This window comes from Vitis vinifera, chromosome 13 (genome assembly GCF_030704535.1).
Source record: "Vitis vinifera cultivar Pinot Noir 40024 chromosome 13, ASM3070453v1".
Lineage (NCBI taxonomy): Eukaryota > Viridiplantae > Streptophyta > Magnoliopsida > Vitales > Vitaceae > Vitis > Vitis vinifera.
The window spans coordinates 2,129,155-2,143,840 of record NC_081817.1 but is presented as its reverse complement, the minus strand read 5'-3'; the positions used below and the strand labels follow the sequence as shown (position 1 = coordinate 2,143,840).

The 14,686-nt window shown below is 34.7% G+C and overlaps 1 protein-coding gene across 2 annotated transcripts; it reads right to left on the bottom strand.

Moving 5' to 3' along the window:
* Positions 1 to 1,298: 1,298 nt before the first annotated feature.
* LOC132252498 (cytochrome c oxidase subunit 6b-1-like) lies at positions 1,299 to 14,306 on the bottom strand. Of its 2 annotated transcripts, XM_002281997.5 has the most exons (6): positions 14,174 to 14,306; positions 11,243 to 11,302; positions 9,368 to 9,682; positions 9,150 to 9,232; positions 8,975 to 9,056; positions 1,299 to 1,538 (listed from the first exon to the last, which is right to left on the bottom strand). In XM_002281997.5, the coding sequence occupies exons 2-6, from the start codon at positions 11,282 to 11,284 to the stop codon at positions 1,485 to 1,487; spliced, it is 576 nt and encodes a 191-aa protein (XP_002282033.1). In that variant the 5' UTR covers positions 11,285 to 11,302; positions 14,174 to 14,306; the 3' UTR covers positions 1,299 to 1,484. The 2 variants fall into 2 exon arrangements, with proteins under 2 accessions (XP_002282033.1, XP_002282064.1); XM_002282028.4 differs by lacking the exon at positions 11,243 to 11,302 and having other exon boundaries at positions 14,174 to 14,288.
* Between the last annotated feature and the right edge of the window lie 380 nt (positions 14,307 to 14,686).

Sequence of the window (14,686 nt, the reverse complement as noted above, 5' to 3'; positions counted from 1 at the left end):
TTTCCCGTGTTTTTTTTTTTCTTCCCGTTTTCATCTCCAGCACAGTCGCTCGCCTCTTCTTGATTTTTCCCATTTCTCAGTTTTGATTCAAGGTTCGTGAAATTTAAATCCAATGGCACAATAGCAAAGAGACCTAAAACGGATCCAGAAAACGCAGGGAGCAAAAGAAAATCCATTTTTTTGGTTTTCCTTGGGATTTTTGTTTGGATTTTCTCGGAAATCAAACGAGGATGAATTTTCCCGGAAATCAAATGGGGGATGGATTTTCTTGGGAATCAAACGGGTTGCAGGGTTTTTGCTTGGATTTTCTCGGAAATCAAACGAGGATGAATTTTCCCGGAAATCGAATGGGTGATGGATTTTCTTGGGAATCAAACGGGGGTTGCAAAAAAAATAATAATAATAATAACATGATTAGATTAGTACCTGCGAGGATTGAGAGTGGCAAAGGAAAATAGGGCCTTTTAGGGATTCTCTCGGCTGGAGGGCAACTTCAGAAAAGGGCTTCTTGATGCCCGAGAGAGAGAGAAGTGGGTGGCATTTTTAATTTTTGGTTTTAGTAGAGATAAAAAAAAAATTAACAAATCAAGAACAATTTTATCTCAATTTAATACAATATGCTATAATTTTTAATAAAGTTAAAGATTAAATAAAAAAATATTAATAAAAATAATTTTATTATGTTTGATTTATTTTAAAAAAAATATAAAAAATTATTTATTTTTAAATTAATAAAATAAATAATTTTTTAAATTTAAATGAACTATATATCTAAAAATTATTTATAAATTTATAATATAAAATTACTTGAAGAAAATATTTTATTAATTAGAAAAGAAAAAAAAAACATCTTTCAAACATGTCTTTTGTTTTATTTGTTCTAATTTTTTTTTTTTTATTAACTCAACCAAACATGTTTTTTTGTTTTTGAGAACAAAAATTGTTTTTTAAAATTCAGTTCCCAAACATAATTTTTTTTTAAAAAACACCAAAAACTGTTCTTAAAAACTGTTCTCAAAAACTATTTTCCAGAACAGTTTTCAAAAACAGCAACCAAACAGGCCCTTTGTTTCCTGTATTGGTTGGATGTCAAAGCTGAAGCAGCAATCCAATGAGAGATGACAAAGTGCCATACGCAACAGTGCAAGTTATATCAGCATATTTAACTGCTCAAGTTTTAATGTGCTACATTCAATACCTGTTATTGTTCCTAAACAGCTGGAAGCATCAAAGATTGGAAGAAACAGACATCAAAAAGGACAATAACTAACTTCGTTTGCAACAAAATTCCAGTACTGTGATTAGAACTAGCTCCAACAGACCTAGCCAAAAATTTTATTAACTTGAATCACTCAAGTAGTAGTTTCACTCACAGTCCTGTTCCATTCTATGCCAGGAAATTCATCTGGCGGAATCAATGGCAACTTGGATATAAAAATGGCAAGAAAGAAACTGGATTTGGAACTTTTTTATAAGGGCACCATCTACAGAGGACCTGGAAAGGTGCCATTCTCCCTTTGTTCGTTCCATCTCTCTACCTGCAATTATAAACAATCAAACAAAGTCAGCTTAGATGGCAATTCTTAAAGAGCTAAGTTGAATGAAAAAAAGTGTACAGAAATTGGCTGCATCCTCAAACAAGAAAATATAATCTACATAAAGAAGAAAGATTTATAGTTCATGATCATGATTCACAGGTTACCATGCGAGAACTCCATAACAATATTGTGTCAAATTTTGCTTCACCTGGAGTAGAATTAAAGCAGTTACCAGCTATACTCTATTACAAAGAACACATAATTTTTTTCATCAATCATCACTTTTAGGGATATGACAATAGATCCCCTGCTCCCTATTATGAATTTCCGGATACAAGGAGATAGAGATTATCAAATGATTTAGGCTTAAAATAATACTGTAATTCTTCATAGTATGCAATATTGGCTTTCAATAGTTTTTGGAATGTGAGCATTTGTGGTTTCTCTTCAGTACCCAGCTGCCGTGAGACACTGAGATTTTTGGATAAATATGTTCATGCAATTAGATCATCCAGCCAGTGTTATACAAGATAAACAACTATTGCTTCATGATCAAATGCATTCAGAAGATTTTAGTTCTGCCTGAACATATGGTTTCTGGTGCTGCCCTTAAGATTTTGATGAGGCCAAACTTTTAACTGGCTTTTCTAGGATAATAGGCACATCACTATGCGAATCTAATAAGCTAAAGAAGAATGCTTCTGGCAGTGATTTGAGATATAAGAACCTAATCGAGGTCATTAGCAGGTCACTAGGTGAATCTAACAAGCTAAGGGAATAATGCTTCCAGCAGTTCTTTCAGGAATAATCAATCACCTAACCCAAAAAAAGAATTTTTTTTTTTATAGGCAAAGAAAGGTATGTATAATATAATAACAAAAAAGTCACGCAAAGTATATAAAGAGCCACCTTAGAGAAAGGTGATGTAGGGCAAGCATAAGATGGTTGCCCACACTTAAGTAGGTGGACTAGGGTTTTTATTTAAAGGGTGTAAGGAGAGCAAAAGGAATAAGTTTATGATAGAGAAAAAATAAATAAAAAATAGAGAGAAAGAAGATACAACGAAGAAGAGTTGAAAACCTTAAAGAGTCTCACTAACGCGATTTAAGAGTCTCGCCTAAAAGAAAATCAATGGAGTCTCACCATTGAGAATTGCAACAATTACAATTAAAAAACATAATATTATTAACATCAATCAATTTATTACTTTGACTTACATCGATTAGCTTTATTTATAGGCTTCTCTAAAAAATCCAAAGTTTACTAGGATACTAATAACCTATTATGCCTCTAATTTTAATTATCTTATAACCTAATTAGCTAATCCTAATTTAACTCTAACAAATACTAATCATAATTTAATTCTAACTAATATTAATCCCACTTAAGGTTTATTTATGTCTTTCTTTAAGTTTCCTTTCCTTCTTGAATAGACTTTAAAAGACTTTCCCTCATCAAAAGGCCTCAAAAAAGAAGCCACCAAATAACCCCACCTAATGTACAAAATCAATTAAAGGAGATTGACCTCTTGAGTTCCAAGACCAAATAGAAAGATTTAACTAAAGACACACCCTTCTAAGAATCTTTACAAATCACTCATTAGCAATCTAGAGAAGAAAGTCTCAACAATGTCCAGCTCCCAATTGTTGAAGTGCCTAGAGAAACACGGATTCTAATGACCCCGCACTTCTAAATCTTCCCATAAATTAGGCACCCAAGCCTCTTGAGACAAAGTCATCGCATATAAGGAGAGGAGGAAATACACAAGGTCTCTTCGCCACATCATTTGTCCTTCTAAAACTCAACCCTCCTACCATTATCTACTTCAAAGGAGGTTCTAGTAAAAAAAAGATCATACTCCTTCCTTATAGGTTTTCATACTCCAACATCGTAACCATCTATCTCTCACTTCTCAAGAGTGTCGAACACACTTCCTTCTTCTTGTACTTTCCCTTTATAATCTACTTCCAAAAACCATTCCCTTTAGAAACATATTCCCAACTCCACTCACCAAGGAGAGCTCGATTTAGAAGAGAGAGACATGCACTACCCAATCTCCCATTCCTCCTCTCAATGCAAACAAACAACCATTTTACTAGATGAGGCTTTTTCTCCAAAGCCCTACCTCCACAAAGAAAATCCTTTTAAATCTTCTCTAACCTCAATTTGGCCTTTCTAGGAATTACAAGCAACGACATGTAATAGATTGGTAGGTTGCACAAGGTAGTACATCTAATCAATTTAAGTGTCCCCTCTATAGAAATATATTCTCTCTCTTCAATTGAAATAATACGTTTGGCTTGTAAACCTCCTTGTATGCAACATCTCTTCCTAAGACCATCCAACTCTTGAGATTCCCAAGCAAGGGTGAAGCCTCCAATTTAGTTTTTGTTGGAAGCTTCTCCCCTTTGACTTTTGTTTTCTCTTCCTTGGATCTTTTAGTTTATCTATGTTTTTTTACAAGACAATTGCCTCCCCTCTTTAGTGTAGCTCTTTGCTTGTACTTACTAAAGTTTTATTTAAAAATAATTAATATACCTAAAGTAAAAATATTAGGTCCTGTTTAGAGTAACTTTTGAGAAATTAAAAGCTCTTTTTTAAGTGTAATAAAAGTTTCTATGCTTGTTTGGCTAATTTTGTTCAAAGAGCTTATGACTTAAAAAATAGTTTAATATGAAAGTCAGAAAAATGGTACTTCTTCTAGAAGCTTTATTTTGAAATATGTAAAAAGTTCTTTAATTTTTAATAAAATTTTTACAATACCAACATTGCCTTTTAAAAATTGTGACTTTAACTTCAACTCCCAACTAAAAAAAATAAAAATAGAAAGCTATCCTAAACGAGCTATTAGATGTGCTCCATCTCCGATGCACCCACTAGAACATCTACAATGCTCCACTGCACATAGCGTTCAAAATTTGTACTTACTACAACTCATGGATTTATGTGAGTCAAAAGGAATAATGCAAGCTTTTTTCAGGAAGTAGTTGGTAAGGAATGAGTGGTCAAATCAATGATGGGAAGCCTTATTTTTGTTAAGATTGAGGCTACAAAATAGGATTGCACCCTTGAATAGTTTTTCACGTGCTTATATCTCCTTATTAACTATGTGGAATGGTAAATGGATTGGACTGTAATAAAGATTTCTAGCATTATGTCAATCGAGGCTAGGATCTCATAGATCATAAATTCAATCTAATAGTTAGTGTTGATTGCCTCTCCCAATTGTCACCAAGCTAGTGAATCAGACTACAACTATTGGGGTTTCCCAAACTCCAATTTCAACTACATCAATTAGAAATGCCATGATATGAAGGATAATTTTTTTTTTTTTTTATCAACTACATTTTCAAATGAAAATGATTGATATAAATTATTGGTGAATTACTTGTTCAATTCAGCAATCAAAATAACCATGAATGCTTCAATCATGAAATTAATAGACATAACAAGCCAACATAACCACAAAACAAGGAATCTAAGAAATCCACCATAGAGAAGCTCTCCATTTGCAACAAAACCTAGGACCACTTTTTTTTTTTTGATAGATAAACATATTAAAAAAGGGCCAAAAAGCCACAAGTATACAGGGGGTATACATAGAAGCCCAAAACAAGAAACTAAAAGAAGAAAGGGGAGTAACCTCGCCCACCCTCAAGTGGCCGCGAGCCACTCCAAAAAGCCTAAGAGAGAATAGGTTTCCTCTCCAATGTACACCCTAGCCCAACTCCACAAGTTACATACAAAAGAATTTTTGAATTTCTGAATAGCTAACGACCCCCCCCCCCCCCCCCTGAAAGTTAACATATTCCTTTCCTTCCAAACCGTCCAAAATATGCACAACGGGATGGAATTCCAGATCTTTTTCCTTTTTTTCCCCACAAAAGAGCCCCTCCAACTAAGTAACACCTCTTTAACAGACTCTGGGAACACCCACTGAACTCCAAAAATGGCGAGGACAATCTCCCAAAGAGTCTTAACCACTATATAATGTAAAAGAATGTGATTCGCATTTCCTTCTTCACAGCCACACAAAAAACACCGGTTAGGGAGCTGTCATCCCCTTCTTTGAAGCCTATCCAAGGTGAGGATCTTCCCCCACGAGTCTTCCCAAGCAAAAAAAGACACTTTTGTTGGGACCTTGTCCATCCAAATGCGTCTATTCGGGAAGGCGCAAACTGAGGAGCCAATCAGCATTTTATAAGCACCCTTAACCCAAAAGCACCATTGCCCTCCCCTTTCCAGCTCACTGAATCCTCCTCAGGAGAAGTCCTGAAGTCCCTCAGCAAATTCAGCATATCTCCTATCTGATCCAGCTCCCAATCATTGAAATCTCTAGCAAAACTAAGATTCCAACCTCCTTGACCAAGGCTAGAGTCCCACACTTCACTTACTTTGGCATTCCTATGACCCGCCAAGGTAAACAGATGTGGAAAAATTTGGGACAACGCCTCATTACCACACCACTTATCTGTCCAGAACATTACTCTAGTCCCCTTCCCTACCTTAAATTCAATGCTCTTCCAGCACCAATTTTCCTCCTTCATGATCTCCTTCCACACTCCCACTCCAAAAGACCCACAAACTTCCTTAGTCCTCCACCCACACCCCTCTTGACCATATTTCACCCCAATCACCGTTAATGAAAACCATCTTCAACCAGATTTTAGGCACTCTTTTATTACATCCCTTATACTTTGGTTCATCGCCTTTTGGCGTCTTAAATGTATTTGCATTATTTGCTTATCCAAAAAAAAAAAAAACAAATGAAGACTACCTTCAACCTTTGCTCTAAGAGCTCTTCTTCATTGAATATCCTTCAGTTACGCTCTAACCATATACACTAAAACAAACAAATGGGGGCTATATGCCAAACAATTCTTCTTTCATCCAATCCCTTAATTTCCACTCAAAGAGGAGACTTCTCATTGAAGTTGGAAACACGCAAGATTCAAGCTAAAGACTACTAAGAGAAACACCCAAAACAATCCTCTTTTCACAATGAATCAAGATATGATCAACAGATTCTTTGTTGTCTTTACAAAGGTTGCATCTATTAACCATTGTACAACCCCCCTTCATTAAAATATCTGCAATTAAGGTCATTCTTCAAACAATTTCTCATTCATAAAAACACCTTCTTGGAGGAGCTTAAGACCCTCATATCTCTTTGGTTGGGGATACTATATTAGTCTCATCACATAAAGAGTTGTAACACAGCTTTACACTGAAATTTCCCCTCCTAGTCTCTTTCCACAGAACAGTGTCATCTCCTTGCACTCTCACAAGGAAAATGAGAGCCAAAAATTTGGACACCTCCTCTAACTCCGAATCTTGGAAGAGTCTTCTAAATTGAACCCACCAATGGCCTCCACTCCTTTCTTAGAATAAATTATCCTAAAAAGCACAGGGAAAGCATCTTTTGACCAATTCTCCCCTATCCATTTATATCACCAGAATTTTGTACATCTACCATTTCTTATTCGGATAGCAAGCTTGAGACTAAAATCTCCATACCCTTTACTGATGTCTTTTCATGGACTCATCCTCCCAACTCCCTTTCTCCAACTCCTCGAATTTAGCTTGGATAACCTTTCTCCACAAGCTCTATTGCTCAATAGCAAACCTCCACAACCATTTGCACAGTAAGGCTTGATTAAAGATCTATCTCCTAATTCCCAATCCTCTAAACCTCTTATCCTTGCAAACCTTTGAAGATGCATCTTTTTTCTTTTCCCAAGATCACCTTATAATAAGTCTCTTTAAATTTTCTCTAATCTAGTCCTCACTTTTCTAGGGATTGCAAAGAAAGACATAAAATAGATTGGGAAACTTGAGAGAGTACTCTTTATAAGGACTAATATTCCTCCTTTGAATAAGAACTATTTTTTCCAAGAAGTCAATCTCCTTCTATATCTCTCCTCTACTGCATCCCACACAACACAAGAGTTCTGAAGTGCCCTCAGAGGTAAACCAAGGTAAGAAGTAGAAAATCTCCCTACCTGAGATTTTGTCAACTAAAATATGAGTCTATAATTGAATCAATGATCATGTTAACAAAAGGTCACAGTTAGATGTTTTCATAAATACAACTAGAGTTCAACCATCGCCCTTCCTTGTCCATAATGGGTTGTTTAGAAAGTGCATTTAGCAACAGTGTGCAGTATGAATTGATCAGCAATGTGTCTGATAAAAAGCTAATTTAGTGGGATGCCGAAAGAATCACATTATCATTTCCTTCAAGTGTCAATTTTGAAGGTTCAATAAATAATTTCCTTCTACTCTAAAAGGTTTTAGTAATTTTGGTGTTGTTTGGATACCTTCTTGTTTTCCATTTAAAAAAAATAAAAAATGATAGTAACTCCTATATAAAATGTAAGAACTATTTTCTAGCGATTTGCTGTCAATCCAAAGACTTAAGGCTTCTTTTGTTTATTTTCTTTGGTCGGAGACAAAGAGGTCTATAAAAGATGGTCCCTCGACCTTAGTTGATTTTGTTGGGTGGGTGGCTTCCCGTTAAGGGTGTGGGTAGGGTAGCTCTTCGTTCCTTGGCAGGCTGCTAGGGAGCGTGGGGCGTTTTTCTTTCTTTTCTTTTCTCCTTCTTGTACTTTTAGCCACTGCTTCGGTGGTTTTTAATACAATCTCTTTATTTATCAAAAAAAAAAAAAATTCTAGCGATTTGCTCCTAACCATGTAGTTATTGTTTGCTCTAGCCTCAAAGGGCTCTCATGATTTAAAATGTGTCTACATCGTTGAGAGAAGTCCATACATATGTTGTGTCAAAAACATTTTATCCAATTCGATGTAGGATATCACAATCACCTTTCCATGCAGGCATAAAGCCCAAGTTGTGTCCCACAGGATTTAGGGATCAAATAGACAGACATCCCTTATGGGGTCAAACAAACTCCCATACGAGGTCAGGATCAACTTTGATACCATTTGTAATGATTCGCACAAAACCATGTAGATATTATCCGCTTTGACCTCAAATAGCCCTCATGGATTTAAACCATGTCTACATTGTTAAGAAGAACTCATATATATAGTGTCAATAACATTTTCTGAATCCAATGTGGAATATCACAATATTTAAGAAATACCTTAAAAAATAGTAGCTTTTAAAAAGGGTATAAAAATTGAAGTATTAAAAAAATTTTACTTCCTTGAATTTTAAAAGATAGGGGCATAATTCATATTTTTTATATAAGAGTTACTATATTTTATATAATAACAATTGCTATTTACTATTAAAAAAAAAAAAAAGATGAAGTGTATCCAAACGAGCATTTAGTAATTTAATATACTTTTCCTTTGGGCAGAAAAATGAACAAAAAATATAGCTAATGCCATGGATACAATTATAAAATTTCCTAAGAGGCTAAGAAGAAAGCATGTATGGTTCTATTAACATGCAAAAGCATGAATATACGTACCCATTCAGCAGGACAAAGAGAACGATAAAATTTTGCAAACTTATCACACTCAGTAGCCCCTTCCCCCTTTGCAGCAGTGCACCTGAACAGATAAGTACAAAGAAAATTTGTCTAATTAATAAATGCGGGGAGTGAAGTTTAAGAGAAAGGAAATCACAAAAACACTTTGACTTACCGATGATATTCAATGTAACGGGTAAAGCAATGCCTTGTTTGGTTGGTACTCGGGAAACGGAAATCTGCTGGTGCTGTCTCAAGCTGAAATCCAGTAACAGTACACAATAGAACAAACAGGAAATCAAAAGATGAAGCAAGAACAGCAGGAACATTAGGCGAAGGAGCTGGCACATGCAGTCAAGAAGTTTGAAGGATAAATTATTTATTCATACTGACTTTTATTTCCGATGTGTGTTCAACTTCTAGATCACCCGAGTTTTCCTCTTCAACATTGTTGCTGCTTTCTTCAGCAGCATCTGGGGTAGCTTCACTGATGTCTTTGGCAGCAGGAGTAGCTTCATGACTTGCAGCAGAGGTGACCTCAATAATTTCTTCAGCTGCAGTCGGAGCAGCTTCTGTGGCTTCTTTTGTAACAGCAGGTGTTTCCTCGGTCTTCTCAGTTACAACATTCTCAGAAGCCGAATCTACTAGGATCTTAACTTCACTTTTTTCCACACTCTCGATTCCTTTCCCATCGCCCAACATATAGTGCTGCATGTCAAAGTATGTTATGAAAAAGTTTCCAGCCAAAACCAATTCATAATATGATCAAACAGCAAAGGAGATAATTATTGGAAATGCTAAAATGCAGAGGGCCACTATATGTTCTCATCCTCCAAAAAACTGCAATGTAACCATAACCATGTTAGTAAAGAAATATCCATTCAGGATATGTCCTTGCAATAACAAACTCTATACTAAAAGATATCACCAACAACATTTCAAAACATGCATTAAGGCTTCAACCCTGTAAAGGACAAAAGCTTTACTCATGTTTACACTCCATTGATCACCCACTCTGCATCCATTACGGGCCCTAATGATATTACACCACAACTATGAACATGGCTTGGCCTTTGAAGCTGATTTTAGTAGACTGTGAAGTTATGTAATCCGCTGGCCTAATGAAACAACCCAAAGCCTAACTCTTACTTTTGATGGTTTGAACACCCCCCCTCCTCCTCCCTTGCCTTCCTTGTCGTGCACACACTTCCTTTCCATTCTCTTGCAAGTTATTTACATACAATTCATCGTTTACAGTTTGTTGGGGATCCTATTTCAGAAAATTTGAAAAAAGAAACCAAGCCCACTATGGGACACAATCCCTTAATTTTTTATTTCACCCATCTAGTTGTCTGGAAGACCTGTTTTCAGATGCAATACAGTTTCTAACTATTAATGCGCATTGTCCAAGTCTAGGGAGAAGTCTCTTGATCGTAGTTTGGTTAGAGAACAGAAAACACAGTCAATGACCAAAGAACAATTTCTTTGGATCAAATTAACCAGAAATAAGTAGAAAGGCTGCCCTGATGCAGTTATTAGCACTTTCATACAAACTCAAATGACAATTGTGAATTGAACCCATGGTGATTATAAGAAGCAAATTTATAAAAATAAAAAATAAAATTATCCCCCATGATTTTTCAGCAACTACCTGCATAGTTTTTAATGTTACCAGACAACATAGGCTTGGGTGGTGAAAACAAAAACTCATCATTGTTTTATAGGTATCAAAATCAGGTCATTTTGGATAAATAAAATGTTGGGGGTGAGCCCGGGATGGGTCACCCAAATGATGGTGGTTGGATGCCATACTAATCCAAAAAAAAAAAGCATTCAAAAAAGTTCAACTTCTTCACAGCACAAGAACTATGTCTATTCCATGTCCAACTGTTACAATATTTCATAACAAAAATTAGTATTCATTAGGGTTTTAAATAAACGATACCAAAACTTGTAAATTCGGATCTTCATTATTGTTCCAAAATAACTCCAAAAATAACAAATAAATAAAAATCCACCCAACCCGCATCATCAACATTAGAACAAATTACTCACTGATATCTTATTTCCCCTCTTCGACAGCATATCCACTCAAATCAAAGTCAAGGAGGAGAACACAAAAGATTGAAACTCGTGTCAACACAAATTTCACAGAATAGACCCAATTTACCAATATATCTCAATGAAAATCCAGCAAACTTGAAGAAATAAAAGAAACAGAGACTGATTGTGCATAAACATTTGAAATCATGGAAAAAGAATCAGTACCTCATGCAGACTGACATTTTGTCCAACATCGGCTGAAGCCATTGATGTTAAGTTCTTCAACTGCAGAGAGGCGACCAAGTACAAAAGAGAGAAATGTGAGGGGTTGGTCACAACAGTGGAGTCATGCAATCAGGTCATTATTAAAGTATTTTTGCCGATTGTCAGATTTGAGTGCACATATTTTGACTCCCAATTGTGTACTCATGAATTTATGAGAAATAGGAAAGATAGTGGAGACTTCAGATTTTGATTTCAAGAGATAAACACAAGTGGAACAAGTACAATCATCGATAAATATAATATATCATCAAAAATTTAAATTATTTGTAACACGAGAAGAACCTCAAACATCTGAATGCATCAAACAAAATGGAGAGAGACGTTTAGGATTTTTTACTGGAAATGAGTAAAGGTGGTGCTTAGCAAGAACACACACTTCCCAATGAAAATCAAGGCAATTAATGTTTTCAGACAAAGATGGGAACACTTTTTTCAATAATCAAAATGAAGGATCTCCTAGAAGACTATGCCAAAGCCAAATTAGACAAGTTTTGGAGAAGAGATAGAGACCAAGCCTGGAGACCTTAAAACACCAGTCTTCCAATTAGCATCTTGGTACTACAATCCATTTTTTTCCTTCGCATGTCCAATCATACTCATTACGAAGTCGTGAAAAATGCAATCAAAAGAAGTGAATATAACTGAACTCCTCAAATCTTTAGTGATTTTTCCTATAGACAAAAGGCTATAGGAAAGATCAGGAACGCCCAACATGGATTTTAGAGACAAAGTAGGGTTGATTTTGATTGTGCGTTGATCAATTATAAAGGAAAAAGATCCATCAACAATCTTTATTTTTTTGTTTTTGAAAGTGTGAAGTAAATGGAAAATAATTTTGAAAAACTATATGATTTGATACACCTAAATCCAAGATTCAAGTGCTAGAAATGCATATGCAATTTTGCTCCTTAGAGTCACAAGCACATCAACCATATTTTAGTTTCAATCTTTTTGGCCTCCTTTTTTCTATTTTGATGGTCGGGATCATGAAGAGGGATAAAATATTATCTTCAAACAAACTCTCTTCTTGATCCCAACCATCAAAACAGAAATTATTGACCATAAGAAGACCACACCATGTTAATAATGTTTTACAATAAGATAAATAGCACTAGCATTACATACCTCTTCCTAACATGAAGTTATAATCATAACATTTTGAAGATAATAGTTTCTCCTTTAAAATAAACCCTCTTCTTGAGCCAACCATCAAAACAAAAACAAAAACCAAATATACATACAAGGGAAAGATCCATCACCACAAAGGGAAATTTTCAATCACCACCATTTCTTAAAATTCAAAAAGATGAGAAAGAATGTTTGTAATATATAGGACTAATTTTAAAATGTCATGGGGTATAAAAAGATTCATTTACAAGATGTTTTTTTAAAATTTAATAGGTAAACAAAATACCTTATTCAAAGGAAAACCTTATTCAAGGACCAAGGTTAAAAAAATAAAGAGAAACAAACTATTGTAGTGCTTGTGATCAAAAGAACAAACACTTGTAACTTCAAATTAGATCCAACCACAAGCACCAATTATACAAAACTTTTGTGAAAACAAAATGACAACTCAATTTTCATAAAGATACAAAGGAATAACACATATTCTAACAAATAGATAATCTAAACCCTAAAACCTATAAACCTTATGGCTTAAACTCTAAGCTCTAAACTCTAAAACCTATAAATCATAAACCTTGATTTCCCTAGAACAAAATTGGAAACACAATTTATAAAGAAATAATTCAAATTAGACACTGTCTAATGGATACCAAATTTTAAAATCTAATATCAATAGAAAGAAATAAAAACTATATTCCAAACTCTCCTCTTTTTCGTTTTTTTCTTTTATTTATTTATTTTATTTTATTTTGTCAATTATTCAAGAACTAACTAGATTGTAAAAAAGTATAAGAAAGAAATCAAAATATTGAAATCAATTAGTGTAATCCTATGTTCTTAAGTAAAAAGCACTCCAGGATCTTCAGCCAAAGTTATTCCCCAAGCAACATTTTAAACTTTGCTCATAAAAAAATAGTAAAATGAAAGAAAACATCTAAAGAAGTTCAAATTTCAGAAACCAATGCCAAGAAAACTAAAAGCATATTAAATAAAACAGAACATCAAACTTCAGAAACTAATATCAAGGGAATCAAATTCAAGATTCGGATGCATCACACCCATTTTGGCTCAAATGCAAGTGTCATTGAAAGAAAAGGGCAATACTAAATTTTCTTAAACAAATTGTACAAATTAAAGAAAAAAGTCTCAAGAAAATTAAATTTTCAGAAACTAATGAGGAAATCTAATTCAATTTTCTTACATTATTCAGAAATCCATCCTCAAAACATACATTCCTAACCACAAATCAAATCAAATACCTTATAAATCAAACCCCAACCCTAAACCAAATCAATGGGAGATGAAATCAAATCACTAAAGTCCCTGGTTTTATTTCACTTTTCTTCCTGCTTTGCCCCACCTCATGAACCAAACACAAGCCAGATCCAAAAATATCAAAATGCACTCCTAAAAACAAAATTATAAAAGATGAAATTAAAGCCCCAAAAATCCGAATTCCCAAGTTTTATTCAACCTGTGTCTTCAAATTTCTAACCAAATCAACGAGAAATAATCAAAACCACAAAATCCAATCCATCCAGGGTGGATTTCAGATTTTGTTCGCACTCTTCCTCAAATCCCCCACCCTCGTGAAATACACCACCAGAACACAACCCAGATCCAAAGAAGCCAAAAATTCAAACCCGAGCCCTAAAGGACCTCCCATAAAAATCCAATTTAGAAAGAAAACAACTCCATCAACGGAGCAGAAATCGGAACCTGAGAAAAAAAAAGAGAGATTACCAGAAGTAAAAAGGGCAAAATCTCCGTCGTCGCGCACTCCAAAGGTCGACTCCAGAGGGGCGCTCTCTCGCTCTGCCTCTCCTGCTCTCTCCTTCTCACTTCCGATTTTTAACTTAAAAAGTAAGCCATTTTCTCCCATATTTTGATTATTTAACCTGAGGGCATTTTTGTCCAAAATAATTTTTTTAAGGGTACAAAAAAAGAGTGAATGGAATTGAGGGATATAATTTTATCATTTTAATAAAACATTCTATAAAAATTCCACAAAAATTTAAAATAAATAAATTTACCCATAAAAAAACCTAATTTATCAATTACAACTAATCCTATATATATCAGGGACATTACCTATTATAATTTCACATAAGGAATAGCCCACTCTAAAACCTATAAATCATAAGTACTGAGAGCAAGCATTTGAGTGTTATTAGCCCGTTATCTTCGATCCATTGGGGGTACCCCTCAAAAGAGTAGCTTTCTTGTCCCTTATAGCTAGAGTACAAAAAATAAGTT